Genomic DNA, 22,923 nt, shown 5'->3' on the forward strand with positions numbered 1-22,923 from the left:
ATTTTATATTACTTGTGGATATTGTAAAGGGTGATGTTTCTTTTCTGATTTCTTTCTCAGCTTGTTTACCATTTGTGTATAGGAGAGCTACTGATTTTTTTTAGTTAACCTTGTATTCTGCCATAGTACTGAAGGTGTTTATCAGCTATAGGAGTTTCCTGGTGGAATTTTTGCGGTCACTTATATATACACCATCATATCATCTGCAAATAGTGAAAGTTTGACTTCTTCCTTTCCAATTTGTATCTCCTTGATCTCCTTTTGTTGTCTTATTGCTCTAGCTAGAACTTGAGTACTATACTGAATAAATATTGGGGTAGTGGACAGCCTTGTCTTGTTCCTGATTTTAGTAGGATCACTTTTGAGTTTCTCTCCATTTAATTTAATGTTGGCTGTTGGCTTGCTGTAAATTGCCTTTATTATGTTTAGGTATGTTCCTTGTATTCCTGATCTCTCCAAGACCTTTATCATGAAGGGGTGTTGAATTTTGTCAAAGGCTTTTTCAGCATCTAATGAGATGATCATGTGGGTTTTTTTTCTTTCAGTTTTATTTTTATGGTATATTACACTGACAGATTTTCATATGTTGAACCATCCTTGCATCTCTGGGGTGAAGACTACTTGGTCATGGTGGATAATTTTTTCATGTATTCTTGGATTCAGTTTGCCAGTAAAAAATAAGGTATCTTTAACTGCTAAATAATATTATGTTTTAAGATAATACCCAGTTTCATGTATCCTGACAGGATGGTAAAACACTCAATCTGTTCTAGCGAGGTGCCTGTACATGCCATGAACAACACAACATAAATGTCACAGAAGAAACTGTCCACTTCATTGAGGACACAACAGGATAACTTAAAGATAAGAAATGTGAGGATGCTCCCATGTACAAAGTGCCTCTCCCCTGCCAATTGCTCTCTGAGAAGCAGGTACAAACCCTGTGGTTCATGATGACTATGTATTACATACATAACAAATGACCACAATTCAGTCATAGGCTTTCACTGTATATAGGAAACACTCAGTACCCAATACCCTCTACCCTCTTCATTGCCATATCCCATTACCCAACTTGAGGGAGATGCACTGCTGGACCAGAGGCCACAGGGCCAACAGAACTCCAGGTAGGTCACCCACTTGCAGACCTCCTCCACTCTTTCGGTACCCCCCACAAAAAAAACACTATTCCGATTCCTCCCTCCCCTATTCATTACCATGTACCAGCCTCCAGCTCAGGAAGAGATTCCCTGCTGAAGCAGAGGCTAAGCAATCCACCAGAACTCAAGGCCTCAAAATAGGACAGAGACCCCATACTCAACCACAGGCCACAAAGGCTAGAGTACCAGAAAGGAAACAGAACCCAAAAAATAAAACACCCATCCAGCAAAGACAAAGCCAGAAATTGGCACCTGACCTATAATCACCACAAACCCAGATGCCTAGACACCAGCGTAAGAACACAGTCAACAACAGCAAAGGCAATATGTCACCAACAGAGCCCAACTATCCTACCATATTCAGCAAGGCCTGAATATTCTAGCTGAAGTGTAAGAAAAAGACCTTTGTGATTCTCCTTCTTCCTCAAGGTCGTTGGCCACTAGTCCACGAGGGTGGAGGGAGCAGAAACTGGGAAGAGGGTTCTAACAGCTGTGGATACAATAGAGACAGCCTTCCGGGACATGACTTCAGTGAGACAACTCAACTTAGTTCCAGAGTATACGAACTATGTAGGGTTGGGAATGTAGCTGAGGAGTCACCTAATTTGCATTAAACAGCACGCGCCTGTCATCAAGCTGGGTTAGTGGCAGCATGGCCCTGTGAAAATAGCTAGAGCATGTTACTTAACTACTGTGTTATCAGCAGGGGAAGAGCGTTTGCAGAAAGCTATGTCAAGGAGCTATGCCTGCATTCAGGCTTTGAGACAATTTTCAGATAAGGTCAGTCCTCCGGGCCTAGAGACATTCTCCAGATAAAGGCAGGTAGAGAGCAAGACATCTCACTGGAAAAGGAGTCCCTCATGTTATTGAGCTTGGAGAGGGCTGCTAGGTCATGATAGAATCAACCACTGACTAGCAAGACCTCCCAATAGACCTTAAAACCAATTTTATGAAGACGACAGATATCTTTTAAAAAGAAGTGAATAAATCCCTTAAAGAAAGCCAAGAAAAAACAAACAGTTGAAACAAACATGATAAGAAGAACTGGAAGGCTCAGCTCTGTAAGAGATGGTACAGCCCTGCCTCATTAAGTAGGGCATCATCTTAAGAGAAATCATTAATCAAAATATGTCAAACACTTCCAGGTTCTCCAGGAAGAAATACAAGGGGATGTGGAGGTTGGGGGAAGCCAGGATGATGAGGAAGATAAGCAGGTTCCCCAACAAGGCGAAGATATAGAAGACCAGGAACAGGACAAAGAGCATGTTCTCTAGCCCTTCACTGCTGGAAACTCCCAGCAGGATGAACTCTGTCACAAAGATGTAGTTCCTCATGCTCATGGGACAGCAGGCCTGGAGAAGTAAAGTGATGTTGTCCAGAGTGACTGAGAATAGCTATCTAAGGCTGTGGTTGCAAATGGAATAAGGCCAGTGAGTGGAAGGGGACCAGTGATGAATCTGCCCTTGAATTCAAGTACTACTTCACATTCAGCCTCAGTTTCCCCAAACAGGAATCTAGATGACGGAGTACTTTGTGGTAAATATAAAACAGTAATCACCTCTTACCACAAATCTCTACCTCTGGTTTATCAGGAATCATGCCTGCTACTTAATTTCTATGAGTTTTTCTGGGGGGGAGAGGGTCAGGTGACAACTAAAGTTTTGTTTTATTTTGGTTTTTGGTTGTTGTTTTTTTTTTGGTTTTTCGAGACAGGGTTTCTCTGTGTAGCTTTGCGCCTTTCCTGGATCTTGCTCTCTAGACCAGGCTGGCCTTGAACTCACAAAGATCCGCCTGCCTCTGCCTCCCGAGTGCTGGGATTAAAGGCGTGAGCCACCACCGCCCAGCTGACAACTAAAGTTTAATATCAGACAACTCACAGTTTGTTCATCATTAATCAGCTACTCAGAAATGGGATTTTCACCTAACCAGAAATTATACATACATATAATTTTTAAATATTGTAATATATTTATATAAATGTGTATTTAACTACTTTTCAAAGCATTCTTTTCATTCCTCACCATTTATATGTAATAGAAAAGTTCGCAATTTGTCGATTTTTACTTATAATCCTCCCACACAGATACAAAAAGAGAATAGGGTCCAGGAGGAGCATTGTTCATGGGGGTAGAAGTACCTTGACACCACCTGACTCTCTATCCTCAGGTTTTGTTTAGAAGCCATAGAACTCATTAATTGAAAATTGCAGTATCATTAACGTTACTTAAATGTAGCAACCAGTATAAGTATTATATAATCCTAAAGACTAACTTGAATTGTTATTTCTGATCCCTAATTTCTTCTCAAGTTTTGTACTACATTTTATCTTAATCCTTCATGTGGTGCCACGATATATAACTGACCTTCCTTTTCTGTGATCACATTTATCTACAAGAAATAATCTGATAATTCTATTCACACTGTGTTATAAAATTGTTACTCTGATCACTTCCTGCTTTATTTCACTTTGACATGTATAATAGCTTTTTCCCTGGATAAAAATCTCAGTAAGTGCCATTCCTGTCAAGACTGAAGATGTGGAGGAGGCAGGAATTCTGACTCTCATCCCTGTCCTCTGCGGAATAGCCAGACCCTCTGTGGTAATACAATGAGACCCCACCACAGATGTAGTCACAACAGACAAACACTTCTTGGCGGTGCAAAAGCAACTAAACCTCCTGCATGTAAGACAGAGGCAAGGGTGATAATGCAGCAGTAATAAATGTTGCAGATAGGATCACTGCAAAATAAGAGATGAAATCTAAGGATCTGTGGGACTATTAATGAACAGAGTAAATCACACAGATTTTAAATAAATGCCATTCAGACTCTAAGTTGTATTTTACTGTCATAAACTGGAAAAATTTTAAACTCTTTTGTAAACTGGGAGTTACTAGAAGTTACTAAACTCTCCTTTTAATCTGTACCTTTCTGTTTCTAAATAAACTCACAATGGTAAGTGGTAGTTGTCTACAGCATACTGCTCTGGGCAAAGTCAAACATACAAGCTCCCTAACTACACTTTCAAGATCCTTCTACTCATCCCCACAATACCTCCCCTGCATATCTCTTCTCAAGAAAGCATCTGAAGCCATGACTTTAATCCCCATGCTTAGGAGGCAGAAGCAGGAGGATCTTTGCAAGTTCAAAGCCAGTCTGATCTACATAGTAAGTTCCGGCCAGTCATGGCTACATATTAAGACTGTATCTCCAAAAATAATAAAATGAAGTAAGTGTTAAAAGGATCTGATATCACTCCAGTGAAAAACATCCGAAACAAGCTCTCATTCAGAATGAAGAATTCTTTGAAAAAGTACTGAATTTCTGTGGAGTTTCTTGTGATGTCCTTGATGTCCCACTGGCTCCTACAATCCTTCCTTCCTCTCTTCAGCAGGAATGTGGGTCCCTTCATCTGTTTCTATTAGTTACTGGATGAATGATCCCTGATGACAACTGGAGTAGTCACCAATCTGATCACAGGAGATGGCTACATATCCACTGTTGCTAGGAGTCTTAGCTGGGGTCATCCTTGCAGATTCCTGGGAGATTCCCTTGCATTGGGTTTCTACTTATCCTAATATACCCCCTCTTTCCAGTCATTTCTTTCAGTACTCTTCCCCTCTATCCATCCCCAACCTGATTTCTCAAGTTCCCATCTCCACCTGCCCCCAGTTCACCCAAGAGAGCTCTTCTCCTTTTCCCAGAGAGATTCATGCATCCTCCCTAGATCCCTCCTTGTTATCTAGCCTCTCCAGGTCTGTGGATTGTTATTCTTTTCTTTATAGCTAATATCTACTTATGAGTAAGTACATACCATGTTTGTCTTTCTGGGTCTGGGTTACCTCACGCAGGATGATTTTTTTTTTTCTAGTCCCTTCTATTTGCTCTCAAATTTCCTGATGTCATTGTTTTCAACAACTAATCAGGCTCATAGAAACTCACAGAGTCTGAACCAACAACCAGGGAGCCCTCTACATCTATGTGACAGTTGTGCAGCTTGGTCTAGTTGTGGGACTCCTAACAATAGGAGCAGGTGCTGTCCCTAGTGCTTTGTTGGCTCTTGGTAACCTATTCCTCATACTAGATTGCTTTGTCTAGCCTAAATACAAGGGAAGACACTTAGTCTCACTGAAACTTGATATGCCATGCTTTTTTGATACCCATGAGAGGCCTGCCCCTTTCTGAACAGAAACTGAGAAGGAGTGGATTGTGGGGGGAGGAGAGGAGAGGACGGATGGGAAACTAAAGTAGATAGATAGATAGATAGATAGATAGATAGATAGATAGATAGATGATAGATAGATAGATAGATAGATAGATAGATAGATAGATAGACAGACAGATAGATAGATAAAGTGTTGAATTTACATGAAAGCAGACTTCCAGTAGAACTTTTTGAACCATCTCTCAAGAAACAAAAAGCCATTCTTTAGGAAAGATGGAAGACTAGATGCTTCATTCAATCCAAATTCTAAAATGTTATTATAAACCTCTTATGAACTTTTGAATTTACTGTCAAAGCACTTATTAACAATTTTGAAAATTACTAACCCTTTGAAATAAGCTGGAAATATAACAAGGATGAGTGTGTGGTCTGTGTCTTGGATTCAAAGGGAGAAAATGCAAATCTTGTCTTTAGCCTCTGTGCAGTCCTATCTTATTCAAAATAGGAGTTTGTCTTAGAAACACATCCTGCTACCCTAGAAACTTGAGAAAAAAACCATCTCTCTTCCACATTAAATGTGTTCTCTTGCAGCTGGTTCATGTCTGGAGTTCTGGTTGCTTCTGCTAACCCTTGTTCTGTTTATATGACTCTCTCCCACTTAAGCCTCCTCTGTCCTGTGGGGCATGCTTTGAACTGTGGTCATTTAACCTGCACAAACTAGGAGAGGAGAACCCTAGCACATGCAAGAGAATTTTTGTTTGTTTGTTTTGTTTTTTGAGAAAGGTTTCTCCTGTAGCTTTGCACCTTTCCTGGAACTCACTCTGTGGCCCAGGTTGGCCTCGAACTCACAGAGATCTGCCTGGCTCTGCCTCCCGAGTGCTGGGATTAAAGGCATGTACCACCACCACCCTGCAGAAGAGAATTCTTATACATGGCAAGTTCCAAAACCTATCAGTAAGTCCTCACTGAGGACACAATGGAGGGGAGGCATGTTGAGAATAAAATTGTATGTGTGTGTATTAAGGGTGGTGTGTGTGTGTGTGTGTGTGTGTGTGTGTGTGTCTGTGTGTGTCTGTGTGTGTCTGTGTCTGTGTCTGTGTATGGGGTGTGTATCTGTGTTCACAAAACTGGCTTGTAGAAGGAAGATTGAAGACATGAAATCAGAAAGATTCTTTGTTTACAAATCCAGTCTTTCAGTTATAAAAATTACAAATTACCTTCCCCTTGAACTCATCATGCATAGGCATTTCTATATTTTAGTTACCCAAGTCCCATGTGCAGAAAATTTGGCCCTCGATCAATGACACTATGTAGAGGTCAACATTTTGGAAGGCAGAGCCTAGTTTGAAGGAGGCAGTCGCTAGGGGTGTGACCAGGAAGGGTATCTTAATCTTAGCACCTGAACCACTCTTTTGCCTTCTCACCATTTGAGGTGAGCAGTCACAATTGTTATTTCTGACCACAGAGATCACCATGCCACAGTCACAAAGCAATGAAATCATATGACCATAGAATAAAATGTCTGAAACAATAAACAAAAGTAAATCTTCCCTCCTTTACAGTTTATCAACTTCGCTATTTTGTCCCAGCAATGGAAAGCTAATCCAACATATCAATATATAAATGTCTTCAAGATATAATGTTAAGTAACACAAACTATGTATGTTTTGATGCTGCCTTATAGTTACACATAATTAAAAAATGCACATTTTAACTATATAAAATAACAATGCCTTGAAAAGTAATTGTAAATCACAGTAAAGAAATCCTAAGAATGGATGAACAAAGACAAGTGAGATCAAAATGGAAATAAAAGGCAAGTGGAAATGAGGTGCCCAATGATTGTTAGTTCATAATAAATATGAACTGTGTAGGTATGCTTATAAAATTTTATCCATATGCTTGTCATATGATTATATAAAGAAAGTGACAAAAATAGATATACTGTAGATTTTATATCCTGGTCCACACACTAACAGGGTTTATATTTAATCAACCAGCCAAAGTGAATAATAAACTGGACCAAAATGCATAAAAACAGGTGCTTTCAGATCCGGGAAAAGTGCAGACAACCGAAATTTCTGAGGAAGGAAAATTTAGGAGCTGAACACTTTTGTTTCAAAGAATGGATTGTGGTGTCAGGGATTTTACATAGAGAACAAGCAGACAGCATGATCATCTAAATAAAAATCAATCTGATGCATTATCCGAAATCAGTGAGTTTAGCTGAACTGCAGGATACAATACTGAGATAAAACATCTATTATCTTTCTACATGCTAAAATTATCACTTAAAATATCAAGACAGGAAATAATGATAAATCTGGGAAGATGAGCTAGGTCTGAGCACTGAAATCAATGCATTGTTAAGAGATATAAAAGACATATGTGGTATTCATGGTTCAGACACAATGCTTATAAAATGTCCGTTCTCCCATAATTACTCTGTATGTTCAATGCAATGCTGACTAGAACCTAAACAGATCTGTTTGTAGAAATTAGAAAGCTGATTCCAAAATAACATAGAAATGCAAAGAACATTGAATAACAAAAGTCATTGTTTAAAAACCAAACATTCAAGGAGGAACACTGGCAGAGCATGTCCAATGATGAAATGGTTGCTAAATACAAGCACGTGGAGTTCTGTCCTTATCTACTCATTTGCAGAGCATCAGAAGATAACACCATCACATGGGAATAGTCTGGGTGGTGTGGGGCATTATCTTATATAAAGTCTACAAGTGAAGAATTATATTTAAGTTTAATTTTATTTATCATTAACATCATCATTGTGTATGTATGATGTGTATGGGAAGGTATATGTGTCATGCTGGACTTGTGGAGGTCAGAGGACAATTTTGGAGGCCAGTTCTCTCCACCTTCATGTAGGTCCTAGGGATCCAACTCAGGTTGCCAAGGTTGTATAGCAAGCATGTTACTTAATGAGCCATCTCACTTGCCTGAGTGCAGAATTCTTGATGATGCCGGGAGCTCTAGTTTGTTTATCACATAGATTCTCACTGTATTGTGAAGGAGAGTCAAAAAAATGGATAATTCTTTTCTTCTTGCTGAAAAGATCAAACTCATTCAATGCCATTGTTGAGATCCTCTTGATAGAAAACCTATACTGAACAGGATGTGCATCTCTCATGAGAATAAAATACCAAAACTGCTTGCATTTAATAATGTAATATTGAGATATGTTAAGCAGAACTAAACTGACAGTAATTTTTAAAATAAACTTTCTAAAAATTGTGGTGGTTTTACATAGATAAAATATATCTTAATTTAAGTAGACACCGAATGTTAGAAAATTGAGTGTTCCGGTAGTTTGTCAGGAACATTCATTTAAGGGGCTTCCAGTATTCAAAACTCTTCCACAGAGAGGAATATTAAGCATCTATAGGTGCCAGCATTGCTTTTAGCACAGTGTGGGCTTTGGATTGCTTTTTATTTTTATGAGAACTCCTTCCCTAGTAATTAAGACATGCATTAATTCCAGGAGGAAACATCTTCTTTTTCTTTAGTTTCATTAATTCATGTGAAAACAAACAAACAAAAAAAAAGGACTTTCACATAAAAAAAATGCAAACATGTTTTAAACGTAAAGAAGGAATAAAGGCAGAAGTTCCAAAGAAATCTCTGAGCCAGCAAATGTGAGGTAACATCGATTTCTGGACAGAAGCCCTGGAGAGGAGTGGTTTAATTAGTAAGCTGCATCTCGAGGAACCACCACCTGAGTATTCCTGGAGCCTAGAAAAGTTAAAGATTCAACAAAGAGATTTGTAGCCGCTACAGAGAATTGCCCCCTAGGGCATAGAAGTCCTTATTTTCCACTTGTGAAATCACAGAAGAAATCTAGGACGAATATTAATCATTCCCTGCAGAAGTCTTGAAGATAGACTTTGATGGTTATTCATTACATTTTGACAAAATAAAAAGGTCAAAAGAATGATGGCCCATCAAAGCAGAACCAACTTACACACATGAATTTGGCTAGAATTATCAACATTCATAATAATGTTGAAATATGCTTGCCTATGAAGAATCTAGGGCCAAAATATTATCTCCTGAAATATCAACCCAATCTTAAACTCTTTTTCAAAAGGATCTTGTTTCTACAGTTTTTCTTCTTGTTTTTAACGATGCAGGGGAATAACTGCTACTACTCATCAAGGATATGGAGCTTCTGTAAACCTTAATATCTGCCTCGTAATCCAAAAAGAACTCCACAATTGGTAAGCAGCCAAAACTGTCTAAACTCAACATTTCATTCCTGGCTGGTCACACTGGAAAGTCTACAATTTATTTAAAGCAGAAACTTGGATTCTTCAGTTTTCTTAAAGTCATTTTACATTGCCTTAGTTGTGACTTAGCTAACACTGCATAGTTTAATAAAGGCCTATTATATAATACATCAGTCAATTAAGTACTTTCCCTGTACACCATAGCATTATAGCTCTGAACAATGAACACAGCGCCAGCAGACTTCCACACAGGAAGGCTATCCGTGATAGTGAGGCAAAGGTGACAAGTAGAGAAGTATCATAATTACTGAGCAAGTGACACTCCTTTTTAATTGACTAGGTCTAGATTTCTGGCCAGATTCCTACTGAGGTTCCATGACTTTTCACTATTTTTTAAATTTAACTGTATTGTTTATGAGATACCAGTCTGCTCTTTGAAGGAAAAAAAAACATTGTCTTATCTCTGAAATAATAGATATCCTACAAACAAACAAAAATAATTTCAGACTGTGTATACAGTTTGTATGTTTAGATTTCATAGCAAAATACTTTATTATATTTAATTCAGACCTAATAGTCAAAGATGAGACATGTCTAGCTCTCTCTACAATTTAAGCACAATTTTTCATGAACATTTCAAAATGCACAGAGATCATTTGATCACACGTCCATAGAATGAACACTAGCTTAAAGTCCTGGAGAAATAAGAAAGGATGGAGGAAATGTGCTCTGACCATTACTGTACTAGTTTTCAGCTTTTCTTATGACCAGGAAGGCAGGACACAGGAAAAAAGGCAGGCCCTCTGTAATACAAAAAATATTGCAGGCACACTCGCTCCTGGTATCTTACCAGAGAGCATCCAGGAGGAAGGTTGCTGTCATTTTCTCATTCAAATGCAATTATTTAATGATCAAAGTGGGAGAATGAATGACTGGAGGTGTGTGTGTGTGTGTGTGTGTGTGTGTGTGTGTGTGTGTGTGTGTACGTGCACAAGCACCCATATGTGTTAAAGAAAAGGAGAGAAGGCTATTAGAATGAAGGTTGGTGCTGGGAGAAGTTTATCAGCACTAGTTATTACTTGAGCGTGATCGTTCTAATTTTACAAAACAAAGAATTCAAAATTTGATCCTCTTGTTAAGTCAACCATTTCATGTAAATTTTGCATTTTTTTCATATGGCTAACAGGGTAATGGCTGGCATAAGAAAGCAATCATTCATTTGAACTGATGTGTCTGTATCAAATATAATAAAACAATTTACATTTTGTGTTCTTTGTCAGTGAAAATTCAATGGCCGTATTTCATATGAAGACATGTCAAACATGAGCCTAGTGACGACGTTCTTCCTCTCAGGTATTCCCCATGCACCAGTCCTGGACACCATGCTCTTTGCACTCTTCCTGGTGATTTACATTCTCACTGTGCTGGGCAACCTCCTCATCCTGACGGTGATCAGGGTGGATTCCCACCTCCACACACCCATGTACTACTTTCTCACCAACCTCTCCTTTATTGACATGTGGTTCTCCACAGTCACAGTGCCTAAAATGCTGATGACCTTGGTGTCCCCAGGGGGCGGGGCTATCTCCTTCTACAGTTGTGTGGCACAGTTCTACTCCTTCCACTTCCTGGGTAGCACTGAGTGTTTCCTCTACACAGTCATGTCCTATGATCGCTACCTGGCCATCAGTTACCCACTCAGGTACAGCAGCATGATGAGTGGGAGAGTGTGTGCCCTCCTGGCTGCTGGCACCTGGCTCACTGGATCCCTGCACTCTGCTGTCCAGACTTCATTGACTTTCCATTTGCCCTACTGTGGACCCAACCAGATCCAGCATTATTTCTGTGATGCTCCTCCCATCCTCAAGCTGGCCTGTGCAGACACCTCAGCCAATGAGATGGTCATCTTTGTGAACATTGGGGTGGTGGCCTCAGGCTGCTTTCTGCTGATTGCTCTGTCCTATGTGTCTATTGTCTGTTCCATCCTGAGAATCCGCACCTCAGAGGGCCGACACAGAGCTTTCCAGACCTGTGCCTCGCACTGCATCGTGGTCCTCTGTTTCTTTGGCCCTGGGATCTTCATCTACCTGAGGCCAGGCTCCAGAGATGCTGTGGATGGAGTTGTGGCCGTTTTCTACACTGTGCTGACACCCTTACTCAACCCTGTTGTGTACACCCTGAGGAACAAAGAAGTGAAGAAAGCCCTGTTGAAATTAAAATATGGGTCAGTATTTACTCAGGGTAAATAATCAAGTAAAGAATATGCTTAATGTCTTCAAAATCTCTGATTAAATTATGCTTCCAATGTGACGATGAGAATTTCAAAAGAGCACTTCAAATATCGAACCCTAACTTCTAATGAAGTAACTGATAATTTTTCACACCTTGGTAAACACTTGTATGAATCCCAAAGAAAATCCCTGTGAGCGTGGTCATCTCAGCAGAAAGGACACACTGCTGCTTTGCTTTGTGTTCTGAGAAAAACAACTTAATTTTACTACCTATACAAATATTTTCAAGAATTGCAATCCAGTGTCATATTCCTACAGTGTGCTTTATTCAAATGAATCTCCTTCTTTGTGTGTTTTATACACTTCATAATAAAAATTATATTTAATACAGTCCACTAAAAAACATAGTATGCTTATGAAGAAATTGACATATTAGGAAACACTTAACAAAACAGTTTTATTCCCCAAACTGTCTTTATTCCCTTTCAGGAGCTAAAACAATTGTAGATTTTAACATTTTTAATACTCTGACAACTATGAGAGCTATATCCATGAATGTGACATATACATTGTATGTTTCCTATTGGTTACTGATAACAGCTATCAGCTGTCCTTCTCTGGAAAATTCCTGACGTTTTGTTCAAATTCCAAGTGTCCATTTCAGAAATCTTAACTTTTATTCTGTAAAAACATAAGGACAGACATTAAGTGTAAAAAAAAAGTCCTTAGAGAAAAAGAATCAAAAGTATTCATTGAGTTTATTCTCCAATTTATACAGATTCTTATTGGTGAAATTATTAAGGCCACTCCACGTAGTTAAAGGGAGATTTATTTAATGGCGTAACTTACAAATTAAGGGATAGGTAGGTCGCGGGGTCTGGGGAAGGTGTATCGCAGTCCAGCGGTGTTCTCTGGAGCTCTGCTTGGTCCACTTCCACTATCCAGGGTCCCAACTCAGAGAGCACCCGCCGATCCAGCTTCCCAGTCTCCAGGTGCCTCCCTTGGCCCCCCCGCCTTGTAGGCATGACAGTTGCTGAAGTCTCAATGGGGGTTGGAACTTCCAGATCAAAGCTGGAATGGCTACCCACTACAGATTCTCATATAATTATGCTAGTTCTGCAAGCCATGTTTATTTGACTTAAAGTATAAATTGTACTTTGGACACTTTGTAAGAAGCAAGATTTGCACCATAAGTCCCACAATCAATTCTACACATACATACAGAAAGTGTGAATTGTATTTCCTAAAAATGTTTCATGTACATGTCATATGCATCCTCTTAATGCAATACATGCCACCCTTTCTAGGAGATGAAGAAGGTGGAGCTGGAACACTAACATAAAGTGTACCCAGACTCCTAATATTTGTTTCAACTGCATTTCAGAGGTATTTGAGAAAGAACAAGCTGTGCTAGCTTGCCATGGCTTCCTTGAATAAGCTGTGACACTGTGCTGAGAATAAAATCATACTAACTCTGGTAGCCTGGCACACAACATTCATAAAGTCCTGACCTATGCACAAGGTTATGCAATGGCAAGGGCCCACCATATAACTCATCTCATTTTGCAGGGTCGAAAGGCAATGCGTAGAAGCACTTATCCACTGGGATGACTTTATTCTAACCCAGAATTTCTACCATTGGACTGTCTTGTTTTTATTTATCTGTTTGTTGTTTGTGAGATAACATCTCACTGTGTGGCTCAGGTTGACTTTGAACTTTCATTTCTCGTGTCTCAGCCTGTAAGTTACAGCTGTGCACCACCACAATGTGCCCAGTGATAACTATTAATTAGTATATGACACTCTTTTTGAAAATGTCCCCCTAGTTTACCAGGAAGAGAATAAGGCACGCTTTGGTTTTATAAATTTTTCCCACAGTGTAAAAGGCATTATGGCAAACTGTAAATTTTATAGTTAACCTCTTAAAGCAGCCCAGCTGGAGCCTCCCTCTGGTTCCATCGGGACGAGCAATCTTGGCTGTCTGTCCAGTTAGATACAGGTCCCTGTCAACTAATATGCCTAGTCTGGATGTTGACATTACTAAGGAATTAAAAGAAATGTAGAATGCTTTAGCTGGGATCTCTAGTGACCAATTTTTGTCTCCTCAGAATTAGAGGATTCAAGCACAATATATTTTGGCATACAAATCAAAAGCTCTGTGAATTGAGGGCATATCACATAAACTTTATGCGCGATATATGAAATTTTCATTAAAAACCACACAGTTAACAAATGCTTTTGTCACTTATATGTGCAAATCATCACCTTTCTTGGATGTGGATGACATACCTCCTGATCTCATCTTTGCAGGACGCCCTGAGTTTACCATGCCGTCTCATATATGTTTTGTAACATTCTAAAACCCACCATTTTTTCATTGTGCCCTGGAGCTCCAGAACATGCATTAAATCTCTGTGTCTTCTATTCCTGAGATGTAGATGTCACTTAATTAAAATAATTGCAGAAATTGCTGCATTGTTTAATTACAGAGAAAATAGGGCTGAACTGATGAACACAAGTATCAGCACTGGGATTATTATAAAAGTTACCCTAACCTTTAAGGATTTGAGTCCCTACATGTTATCCAGTTACTACTTACAATTTTAAATCCTTTTCAGTTATTAATTAGCCCAGAACACACAATTGCAGAAAAATCCATCAGATATGTCATAAAACACACCCATACCAAATACAGATTTACTTGGAAATGATATCCTTGGTTACTGGCGTCTGTGGATACTTTTATAGTTTGATGCTTCAAGAGATGTTAATTTGAGAAAAACTTCCAAGTAAATAGAACAAAATATGGTAGAATATGGTCAAAGATCATCTGAAGTTTCAACATTGTGTATGTCGAGTGCAAGCCAACACCGGCTGTTGTGGTGGTGTTTGTAATTTTCTTCTGAAATTTCCTTTGAAAACAGTACTGATAGCTCTTCAGAGCACGAATAAAGACACACACATTTGTAAAACTAAGTTACCCTGACAATGTAAGTAGTTTATTATTAATTTTAAAGGTCAGTCATTTTGTCTTTCAGAGCTTTTACCAGCAGTTTATGCCCTCTTTCCTCCCTCATCTCCTAGGTTTTTTTCTTTATCCCTTGCTCTATTTTTCAGTTGCATGAAGGTGTCAGCTCTGAAGAGAGTTGTGGACAGAAATTGTACATTTCAGGTTACATTTTCTTTAGGTAGTAATAACAAGAAAAAATTAAATTACTATGAACACAATCATATATACAAAAATCATACCACATATGTAAGTGTAACTACACAAAAATATGTTATTTCTTAAGTCAATGATTATTGTTGTTCACTGATGTTACCCTGACCTGCAAGAAAGAAGTAACCTGGAAGTTGTCTAAAAGCAACATAGCATAAAAGATAGTGTATTGAATTTGGTACCAGATAGTGTGGGATCAAAGCTTGACCATATTCCTTACTTGTCATGCCCATTCAGATGACAGCACCTATCAGAATTTCTCCTAAAGATTAAATGGAGATAATCCAGTTGAAGTATATAATATTTCACAATTCAATACTGTCTATGGTTTTCTTTTCTGAATGTTAATTTGATATATTTTAATGCTATATAAATTTCATTAATAGTTACATTTGTTGCAAAGTTAATAAATATGGGTATATAAAATAAATAAAGATAATTAGCTGGACATAAAAAAGGCTGAATTGAGCCGGGTGTGGTGGCACACGCCTTTAATTCCAGCACTTGGGAGGCAGAAGCCGGTGGATCTCTGTGAGTTCAAGGTCATCCTTGTCTATACATTGAGTTCCAGAACAGCCAGGGCTGTTACTAGAGAAACTCTGTCTCAAGAAATCAAAAAGAGGGAAAAAAAGGTTGAGTTGTAAATAATTATATTTTTTAAGGCAATTTATCAGTAATCAAAAGAACTTACATTTCTGCCTCCTTAAAAATACCGTTTAACTGTCAGAGAAAGTACAGACAACTGTGATTCCAACCAGCAAAAAAGTTGTACACACCAAAGGAAACACTCCAGAAAATGACAACCCTGGACTGAAAGAAACATTGGCAGGTCATCTGTTTGATACAGAGTTGCTATCCAAAATAGACCATTCAAAACACGTAATATCGTATGTGTATAAATACATAAATATTGCATGCATGTGTGAGAGATGAGTCTCCAGAGAGAGACTTGAATATTTTCCAAACAATTCATATGAATTGCCAAGATGTATGCCTTCAATATCACTAATCATCAAGAAAATGCAAATCGAGCCATTAATGTGAAATGGTAGATATTACCAAAACTCAAAAATCTAGTCCATTACATGGAGATGACTACAAGAACAAGGTTGGTCCATTCTACTTTTCATACATTTTATCACTTTTTATCTTATCTAGCATTATTTACCTATTTTTAAAGTTTAACTTCTTGAGTTTTTTTAAAGTATCATACAATACTGTTGCTGTGGGATATCTTTCTGTATGCTGTGAATATGTGTGGCTCTCATTGGATAATGAATAAAGCTTCATTGTGTGGTTGATATATTGTGCACCCCAGTAAACTTATCTGGGGGTCAGAGAACAGAACAGCCATAATATTAAACATAAAGATTAGGCAGTGGTAGCACACACCTTTAATCCCAGGAAGTGATGGCAGAAAGTAGAAAGGTATATAAGGCAAGAAAACAAGAAACTAGAGTCTGGTTAAGCTTTTAGGCTTTTGAGCAGCAGTTCAGCTGAGATCCATTTGGATGAGGACTCAGAGGCTTACAGTTTGAGGAAACAGGATCAGTTGAGGAATTGGCAAGGTGAAGTGGCTGTGGCTTGTTCTGCTTCTCTGATCTTTCAGCATTCATCAAATAACTGGCACCAGCTTTGTTCTTATTAATAAGACCATATAAGATTCATGCTACATCATTGGCCTATGGCAGGGCAGAATGGAGCCAGGTGGGAAAATCCAAAAGAGATAGTGAAAGAAGAAGGGTAGAGTCAAGGAGTCACCAGCCCACCACCAAAGGAGCAACAAGATGCCAGCAGACTGGTTAATGCCACAGCCATGTGGCAACATATAGATTAATAGGAATGGTTTAATTTAAGATGAAAGAGCTAGCGAGCAAAAAGCTAAAGCCACAGGCCATACAGTTCATAATTATATAAGCCTCTGAGTGATTATTTTATAAACAGGTATGTGACCGTCTGTGGGAGAGATTTGTCCGGACTGCTGGGCAGGGCAGGAGTGGAGAAATTTTTGGCTACCTACTTACTGCATATACTTCACTTATACTCTTTCTCTCCTCTCTAAATCCTCCTATTCCTTCCTAACACTTTTTCAAATTAATGACCTCTTTTTCATTATTATTACATATAATAATACATGTTTTATGATTTTACTTTTTTAATTTTTACATATATGTGGGCACACACATATGTATATCTTTTTACTGTTGCTCATATGTACATGTTTAAGACTGACCAATTGTGATTGGATAACTTATCAGGGAGCTCATCCCGGAAAAAAAAACAAAATCTTCCCCTCACGGTAAACATCGATTTCCTGTAACTCTTCATCTTGGAGGAGGTGGTCTTTATGAACGTCCCCTATCCACATTGGCATGCCAACAGCTGTTGTCATTGTAAAGATCTTGTTTAAGCAACCATATTATCGAGATCCATGGTAGCAGCTTGCCTGCCATATCCAAAGGACACTAGCTTGTCAATTATTGGTCTTAATTCCTGAGTAAATGGAATTCTACTCAGAAAGTTCTTTCCTACACCTATGTCTTTTAGGATACTGTATGTGGACTTATATATACATATAAATTTATATATATAATTTTGAGATTATAATACAATTATTATTACATTATATTATAACCCTTACCTTTCTTTCCTCCAGCTCCTCCCATGTATAACTACTTCTCTCTTTAAATCTATGACTTCTCTTTCCTTAATTGTTGTTCCACGTATAATATATATTTACATATATACAAAGAAATATATATGTATATATTCTTCTCAGTCCATATAATGATGTGTGTGTGTGTGTGTGTGTGTGTGTGTGTGTGTGTGTGTGTGTGTGTGTGTGTATGTTTTCAGATCTAACCATTTGGTATTGGATAACCAATTGGTGTGCTCTTTCCTGGGGGGACATAGCATTCCTTATTGGCATGTATTTCTTTATGTAGGGTTGAGGTCTTCTGTACTTTCCCCATTCCACATTAGTAAGTCTATTGATGTCATCCTTCTTAATGTTGGATGTGAGTTCATGATGCACATCATTTATTGTGTTGAGGTATGTCCCCTCTCTATTTAGGAATTTTATCATAAAGACATGTTGAGTTTTGTCTGAATTCAATCATAAAGACATGGCTGAACATTCTGTATCTATTGAAAAGATCACGTACATTTTTACTTTAAGTAAGATCATGTAAGTTTTTACTTTAAGTCTATTTATATGATCTATATGATGATTTATGTATGTTGACTATCCCAGAACATCTATGATGAAAAAAATTTGATTATGTTGGATGATCTTTTTTATATAGCCAGAATTCTATTTGAAAGTATTTTTATGAGAATTTTTTAATCTATGTTCAATAGGAATATTGAACTATAGTTTTTTCTTTTTCTTTTTAATGTGTTTTACATGGTATGGGTATAACAGTAACACTGACTTTACAGAAGGAACTTCTGATTCTTGTATTTTTAATAATTTAAGAAGTATTGGTCATAGATCTCTTTGAAGTCTGGCAGAACATTGCTAACAGTCCATCCGAGCCTGGGCATTTCTCAGTGCAATGCATTTTATTGCTGTTTTTAACTTAATGAAGTATAGGTTTATCGAGGTTCTCTAATATTTTAAATTTCTTTGGTGTCTGTCATAGTGTTTCCCTGCTCATTGCTGACTCTGTTAATTTAGATTGTATCTTTCTTACGGTTAGCTGGGCCAAGCTCTGTCAATGTTTACCTTTTTATTGCACCAGCTCTTAGATCTGGTGAGTCTTTGTGTTGTTTTCTTTGTTAGTTTTCACTGAGTTCTGCTCTGATTTCTGTTCTGTCTTCCTATCTGCTCGGTTTAGGTTTGGTTTGTTTGTGTTTTTTTTTTTTTTTCCAAATTCTTGAGTTGTATCATTAAGTCATTTATTCATTCTCTCTGATTTTTTCTCTTTTTAAAATTATTTCTATTTTCTTTCTTTCTCTCCTTTTTCTCTGACTCTACATATTATTTCCTCTCCCCCAACTTCTCTAATGTATTTTAAGGTCTTTTTAATGTAGGCACTTAGAGCTATACATTTCCCTCCTAGGACAGCTTTTAAAGTGCCCCAGGGGTATTGTGTTGTGTTTTGATTTCCACTTAATTCCATGATGTTTCTTGATATCTTATTTTTACCCACTTATCATTCAGTAATGTGGTAGTCTCCAGGGGTTTGTGTAACAAGTAGAGATTCTTTTGATTCTCTACTATTGATAACTGTTGATTCTAACCTTTATTGTATCGTGAGCAGAGAGAATACATGGAGTTATTTCATTTACCTGTATTTGTTGAGATTTGTTTTGTGTCCCAATATATGGAGGTTTTGAGAAACTCACCTGCCTGTGCCTGTTCATGATCTGTGTGACCTGAGCTAGGCCTCGGAATATGGGGATCTATTTTCCTAATTTTTAAGAGAAACATATTGAAAACCTGTACTTATATTTTTGCTTTCCTACTTTCTAAATAAAAGCATCATTGGCTCATCTTTGTAATTAAGGACAACTCTGTACCAACGTGGCCGTAGTTTTCTGTATTTCCAAAATTTTGAGTTTGTAACAGAAGGTATCCAGAAAGCATGCCAGTCCAAACTCAGTAGGGGGAAAAAAGATGTTACAGAATGCAAAAAGCAAAAGTTCCAGTCATCTATAATAGAGGATTAAGTAAGTTTCCTCTACACAATCATGTCCTATGATCATGCCTTACTCATCATTACCCACTCAGGCATAACAGTATGATGAGTGTGAGAGCATGTGCTCTCTGGCTGCTAGCACTTGGCTCCATGGGTCCCTGAACTCTGTTGTCCACACTGATTTTCCATTGGACCGACTGTGGACTCAGCCAGATCCAACATTACTTCTGTGATGTGCTGCCAGTCCTCAAGCTGTTCTATACAGACACAGACACTTTTCTTTTCTTAAGGCAGCACAAGTTCACTGTCTTGATAGTTCTGAGGAACAGAACCTAAACAAACTGGGCATCAGTTGGTAGACAGAATTAATTTCCTCTGGACACTCTAGAAGACCATTTCTTTACTTGCTTTTTCTAGATCTAACATTGATCTATAGTCCTCCATTTTAGACCCTTTAATTGTTCTGTGCTTATCTTTCCAGCCTCTACCTTCTTGTTATAGCTCTTGCTTGTGACTTTGAACTTTTCTCTTATGCCTTCTGACAACTTTGGACCATTATGATTACGACACGAGGACCTTTACGATTAATCCAGGACAATCTCTTCATTTACTTACTCAAATTAACAAAACCCCCTTTGCCCTGCAAAGTAAAATATTCAAAGGTTGTGATGATTGGGAAATAGACTAATCTTCATTGTAAAAGATTGGCAGTGCCACTGTCATCTACACTTCTTACATGGATAAAATGGGGGGTTCACAAAAACAAGGATAGCACAGTGACATGATCAATTAATGCTAATATTTTGAATTAAACTTCTTAAATATATTTTATCTATTCTTTGAGACTTTCACATGTGAATGCAAGGTATTTGGATCATGTTCACCCCTTTACTCTAAAATCTCTAAGACCTCCTAGGTATCCAACACATACATCCCTCTTCCAACTTCATAACTTCTTATTTTCATTCTTGTTAATGACACACTGAATCTAATTAGCACTATCCCATCCCCAGCTACTACAGCATGGTCAATTTATGAGAAACAACACCCCTAGAGAAAACTGACTCCCCTTCCTCTACAAGGCATCAATTATCAATAGCACCTCAGTTTCTGGGTATTCATTTCCCCTCCTCCTTACAGGCTGAAGTGTTGAGTAGGTGGATCTTGTGTACTTCCTGTGTGGGTAACCACAGCTATTATGAGTTCATGAGTGCACCCATCCTGTCATGTCCAAAAGAGACTGATTCATCCCAGTCTTCCCCAACCTCCTACTACATCCTAAGTGTGTGCAATCTAGTTTGAGAATTAGCATCTTTAAAATATTGAATCTCCCAGTCTGTTATAATTCTTTGTGGATAATCACATTTCCCCAAATATGTACTGAGCTGTGAACATAACTGGAGGTCATTTACTTCACTGGTTGTCTTGTATGGCACCACACTTTGTCTTACCAATGAGAAGGTGCCTCTCCTAGTGATGGAAAAAGTACCTGTCATGTTGTATGGAGGCTAGATGACTAAGATTTTATTTTTTACTATATTTGTTATGATTCAACATATGTGTGTATTTAGTATATTTTGATTTTTAGGTGTTGAATCATAACAAATATATTCAAAACTGATAACTCTATAATGCATATTATAAATGGTTGTAGAACTTCATGACCATTGTTTTATAACACTCCATTATGTAAATATAAAGGAATATAATTTCATTCAACTCTTATGCATTTGAATAGTTGAATATTGCCCACTAGAAATGAATCATTGCTAGAGATTAAATTTTTATAAAAGTATTACATACATTTATTCATACACACATACATTTAGATGTGGAATTATTCTTAGAAAACTATGTATTACATATTACGAACCTTGTTTTGGATATGATGCACAAAGAAAAACACAGAACCACTGAAAAAGTAAAAAATCTGCCTTTGAAGAGCTAAACTAGAGACAAACATGACCTCTGCTAATTGCAGTAATGCCATGACTATGGACTTCTGGGTACATGCACAAGAGAAATGAACCCAAAGTGAACATTCTATCATATCAGCTAAAAGAGAATTTCAGCTTCATAAAGCAACCAAGATAACATCATATTGCTTTGTGAGTGTTACCTCTTGAAAATAAAACAAATCTTTTGCAAAGGGAAAAACATCAAACTATGAGCACGTTTGTCACATGTCAGAGATCTAATTGCAATTTGAAAATCCTTAGAAGACATGAGAATTGAATATTCCTGAGAAGGTGCATTCAATGATGAATTATAATTAAATTATATTACTGATGTTGGAAAATTGAAGTAATTCTTATCAGTGTTTACTGGCTCTGAGAAAATGCTACTCTGTCTTTGAGTTTAACCAGTGCTTTCTTTACCTCCTTGTTCCTCAGGGTGTACACAACAGGGTTGAGTAAGGGTGTCAGCACAGTGTAGAAAACGGCCACAACTCCATCCACAGCATCCCTGGAGCCTGGCCTCAGGTAGATGAAAACACAAGGCACAAAGAAACAGAGGACCACGATGCAGTGCGAGGCACAGGTCTGGAAAGCTCTGTGTCGGCCCTCTGAGGTGCGGATCTTCAGAATGGAACAGACAATAGACACATAGGACAGAGCAATCAGCAGAAAGCAACCTGAGGCCACCACCCCAATGTTTACAAAGATGACCATCTCATTGGCTGAGGTGTCTGCACAGGCCAGCTTGAGGATGGGAGGAGCATCACAGAAATAATGCTGGATCTGGTTGGGTCCACAGTAGGGCAAACGGAAGGTCAGCGACGTCTGGACAGCAGAGTGCAGGGATCCAGTGAGCCAGGTGCCAGCAGCCAGGAGGGCACACACTCTCCCGCTCATCATGCTGCTGTATCTGAGTGGGTAACTGATGGCCAGGTAGCGATCATAGGACATGACTGTGTAGAGGAAACACTCAGTGCTACCCAGGAAGTGGAAGGAGTAGAGCTGTGCCACACAGCTGTAGAAAGAGATAGCCCCGCCCCCTGGGGACACCAAGGTCATCAGCATTTTAGGCACTGTGACTGTGGAGAACCACATGTCAATAAAGGAGAGGTTGGTGAGAAAGTAGTACATGGGTGTGTGGAGGTGGGAATCCACCCTGATCACCATCAGGATGAGGAGGTTGCCCAGCACAGTGAGAATGTAAATCACCAGGAAGAGCGCAAAGAGCGTGGTGTCCAGGGCTGGTGTGTGAGGAATGCCTGAGAGGAAGAACGTGTTCACTAGGGTCACATTTGACAT

The 22,923-nt window shown here is 38.4% G+C and overlaps 2 protein-coding genes and 1 pseudogene across 2 annotated transcripts; 1 reads left to right on the forward strand and 2 right to left on the reverse strand.

The window, feature by feature from the left end:
• Window positions 1-695: 695 nt before the first annotated feature.
• Window positions 696-2,524, reverse strand: LOC128102665 (putative olfactory receptor 10D3; annotated as a pseudogene).
• Window positions 2,525-10,885: 8,361 nt separating this feature from the next.
• Window positions 10,886-11,821, forward strand: LOC128103885 (olfactory receptor 10G7). The gene has a single exon (XM_052728544.1). It carries the CDS (start codon window positions 10,886-10,888, stop codon window positions 11,819-11,821), a length of 936 nt encoding a protein of 311 aa, XP_052584504.1.
• A 10,166-nt stretch (window positions 11,822-21,987) lies between these two features.
• Window positions 21,988-22,923, reverse strand: LOC128103893 (olfactory receptor 10G9). Its single transcript, XM_052728555.1, has one exon. It carries the CDS (start codon window positions 22,921-22,923, stop codon window positions 21,988-21,990), a length of 936 nt encoding a protein of 311 aa, XP_052584515.1.

Source organism: Peromyscus californicus, unplaced genomic scaffold (genome assembly GCF_007827085.1).
Source record: "Peromyscus californicus insignis strain IS unplaced genomic scaffold, ASM782708v3 Scaffold_11__1_contigs__length_118956290, whole genome shotgun sequence".
NCBI classification, from domain to species: Eukaryota; Metazoa; Chordata; class Mammalia; order Rodentia; family Cricetidae; genus Peromyscus; species Peromyscus californicus.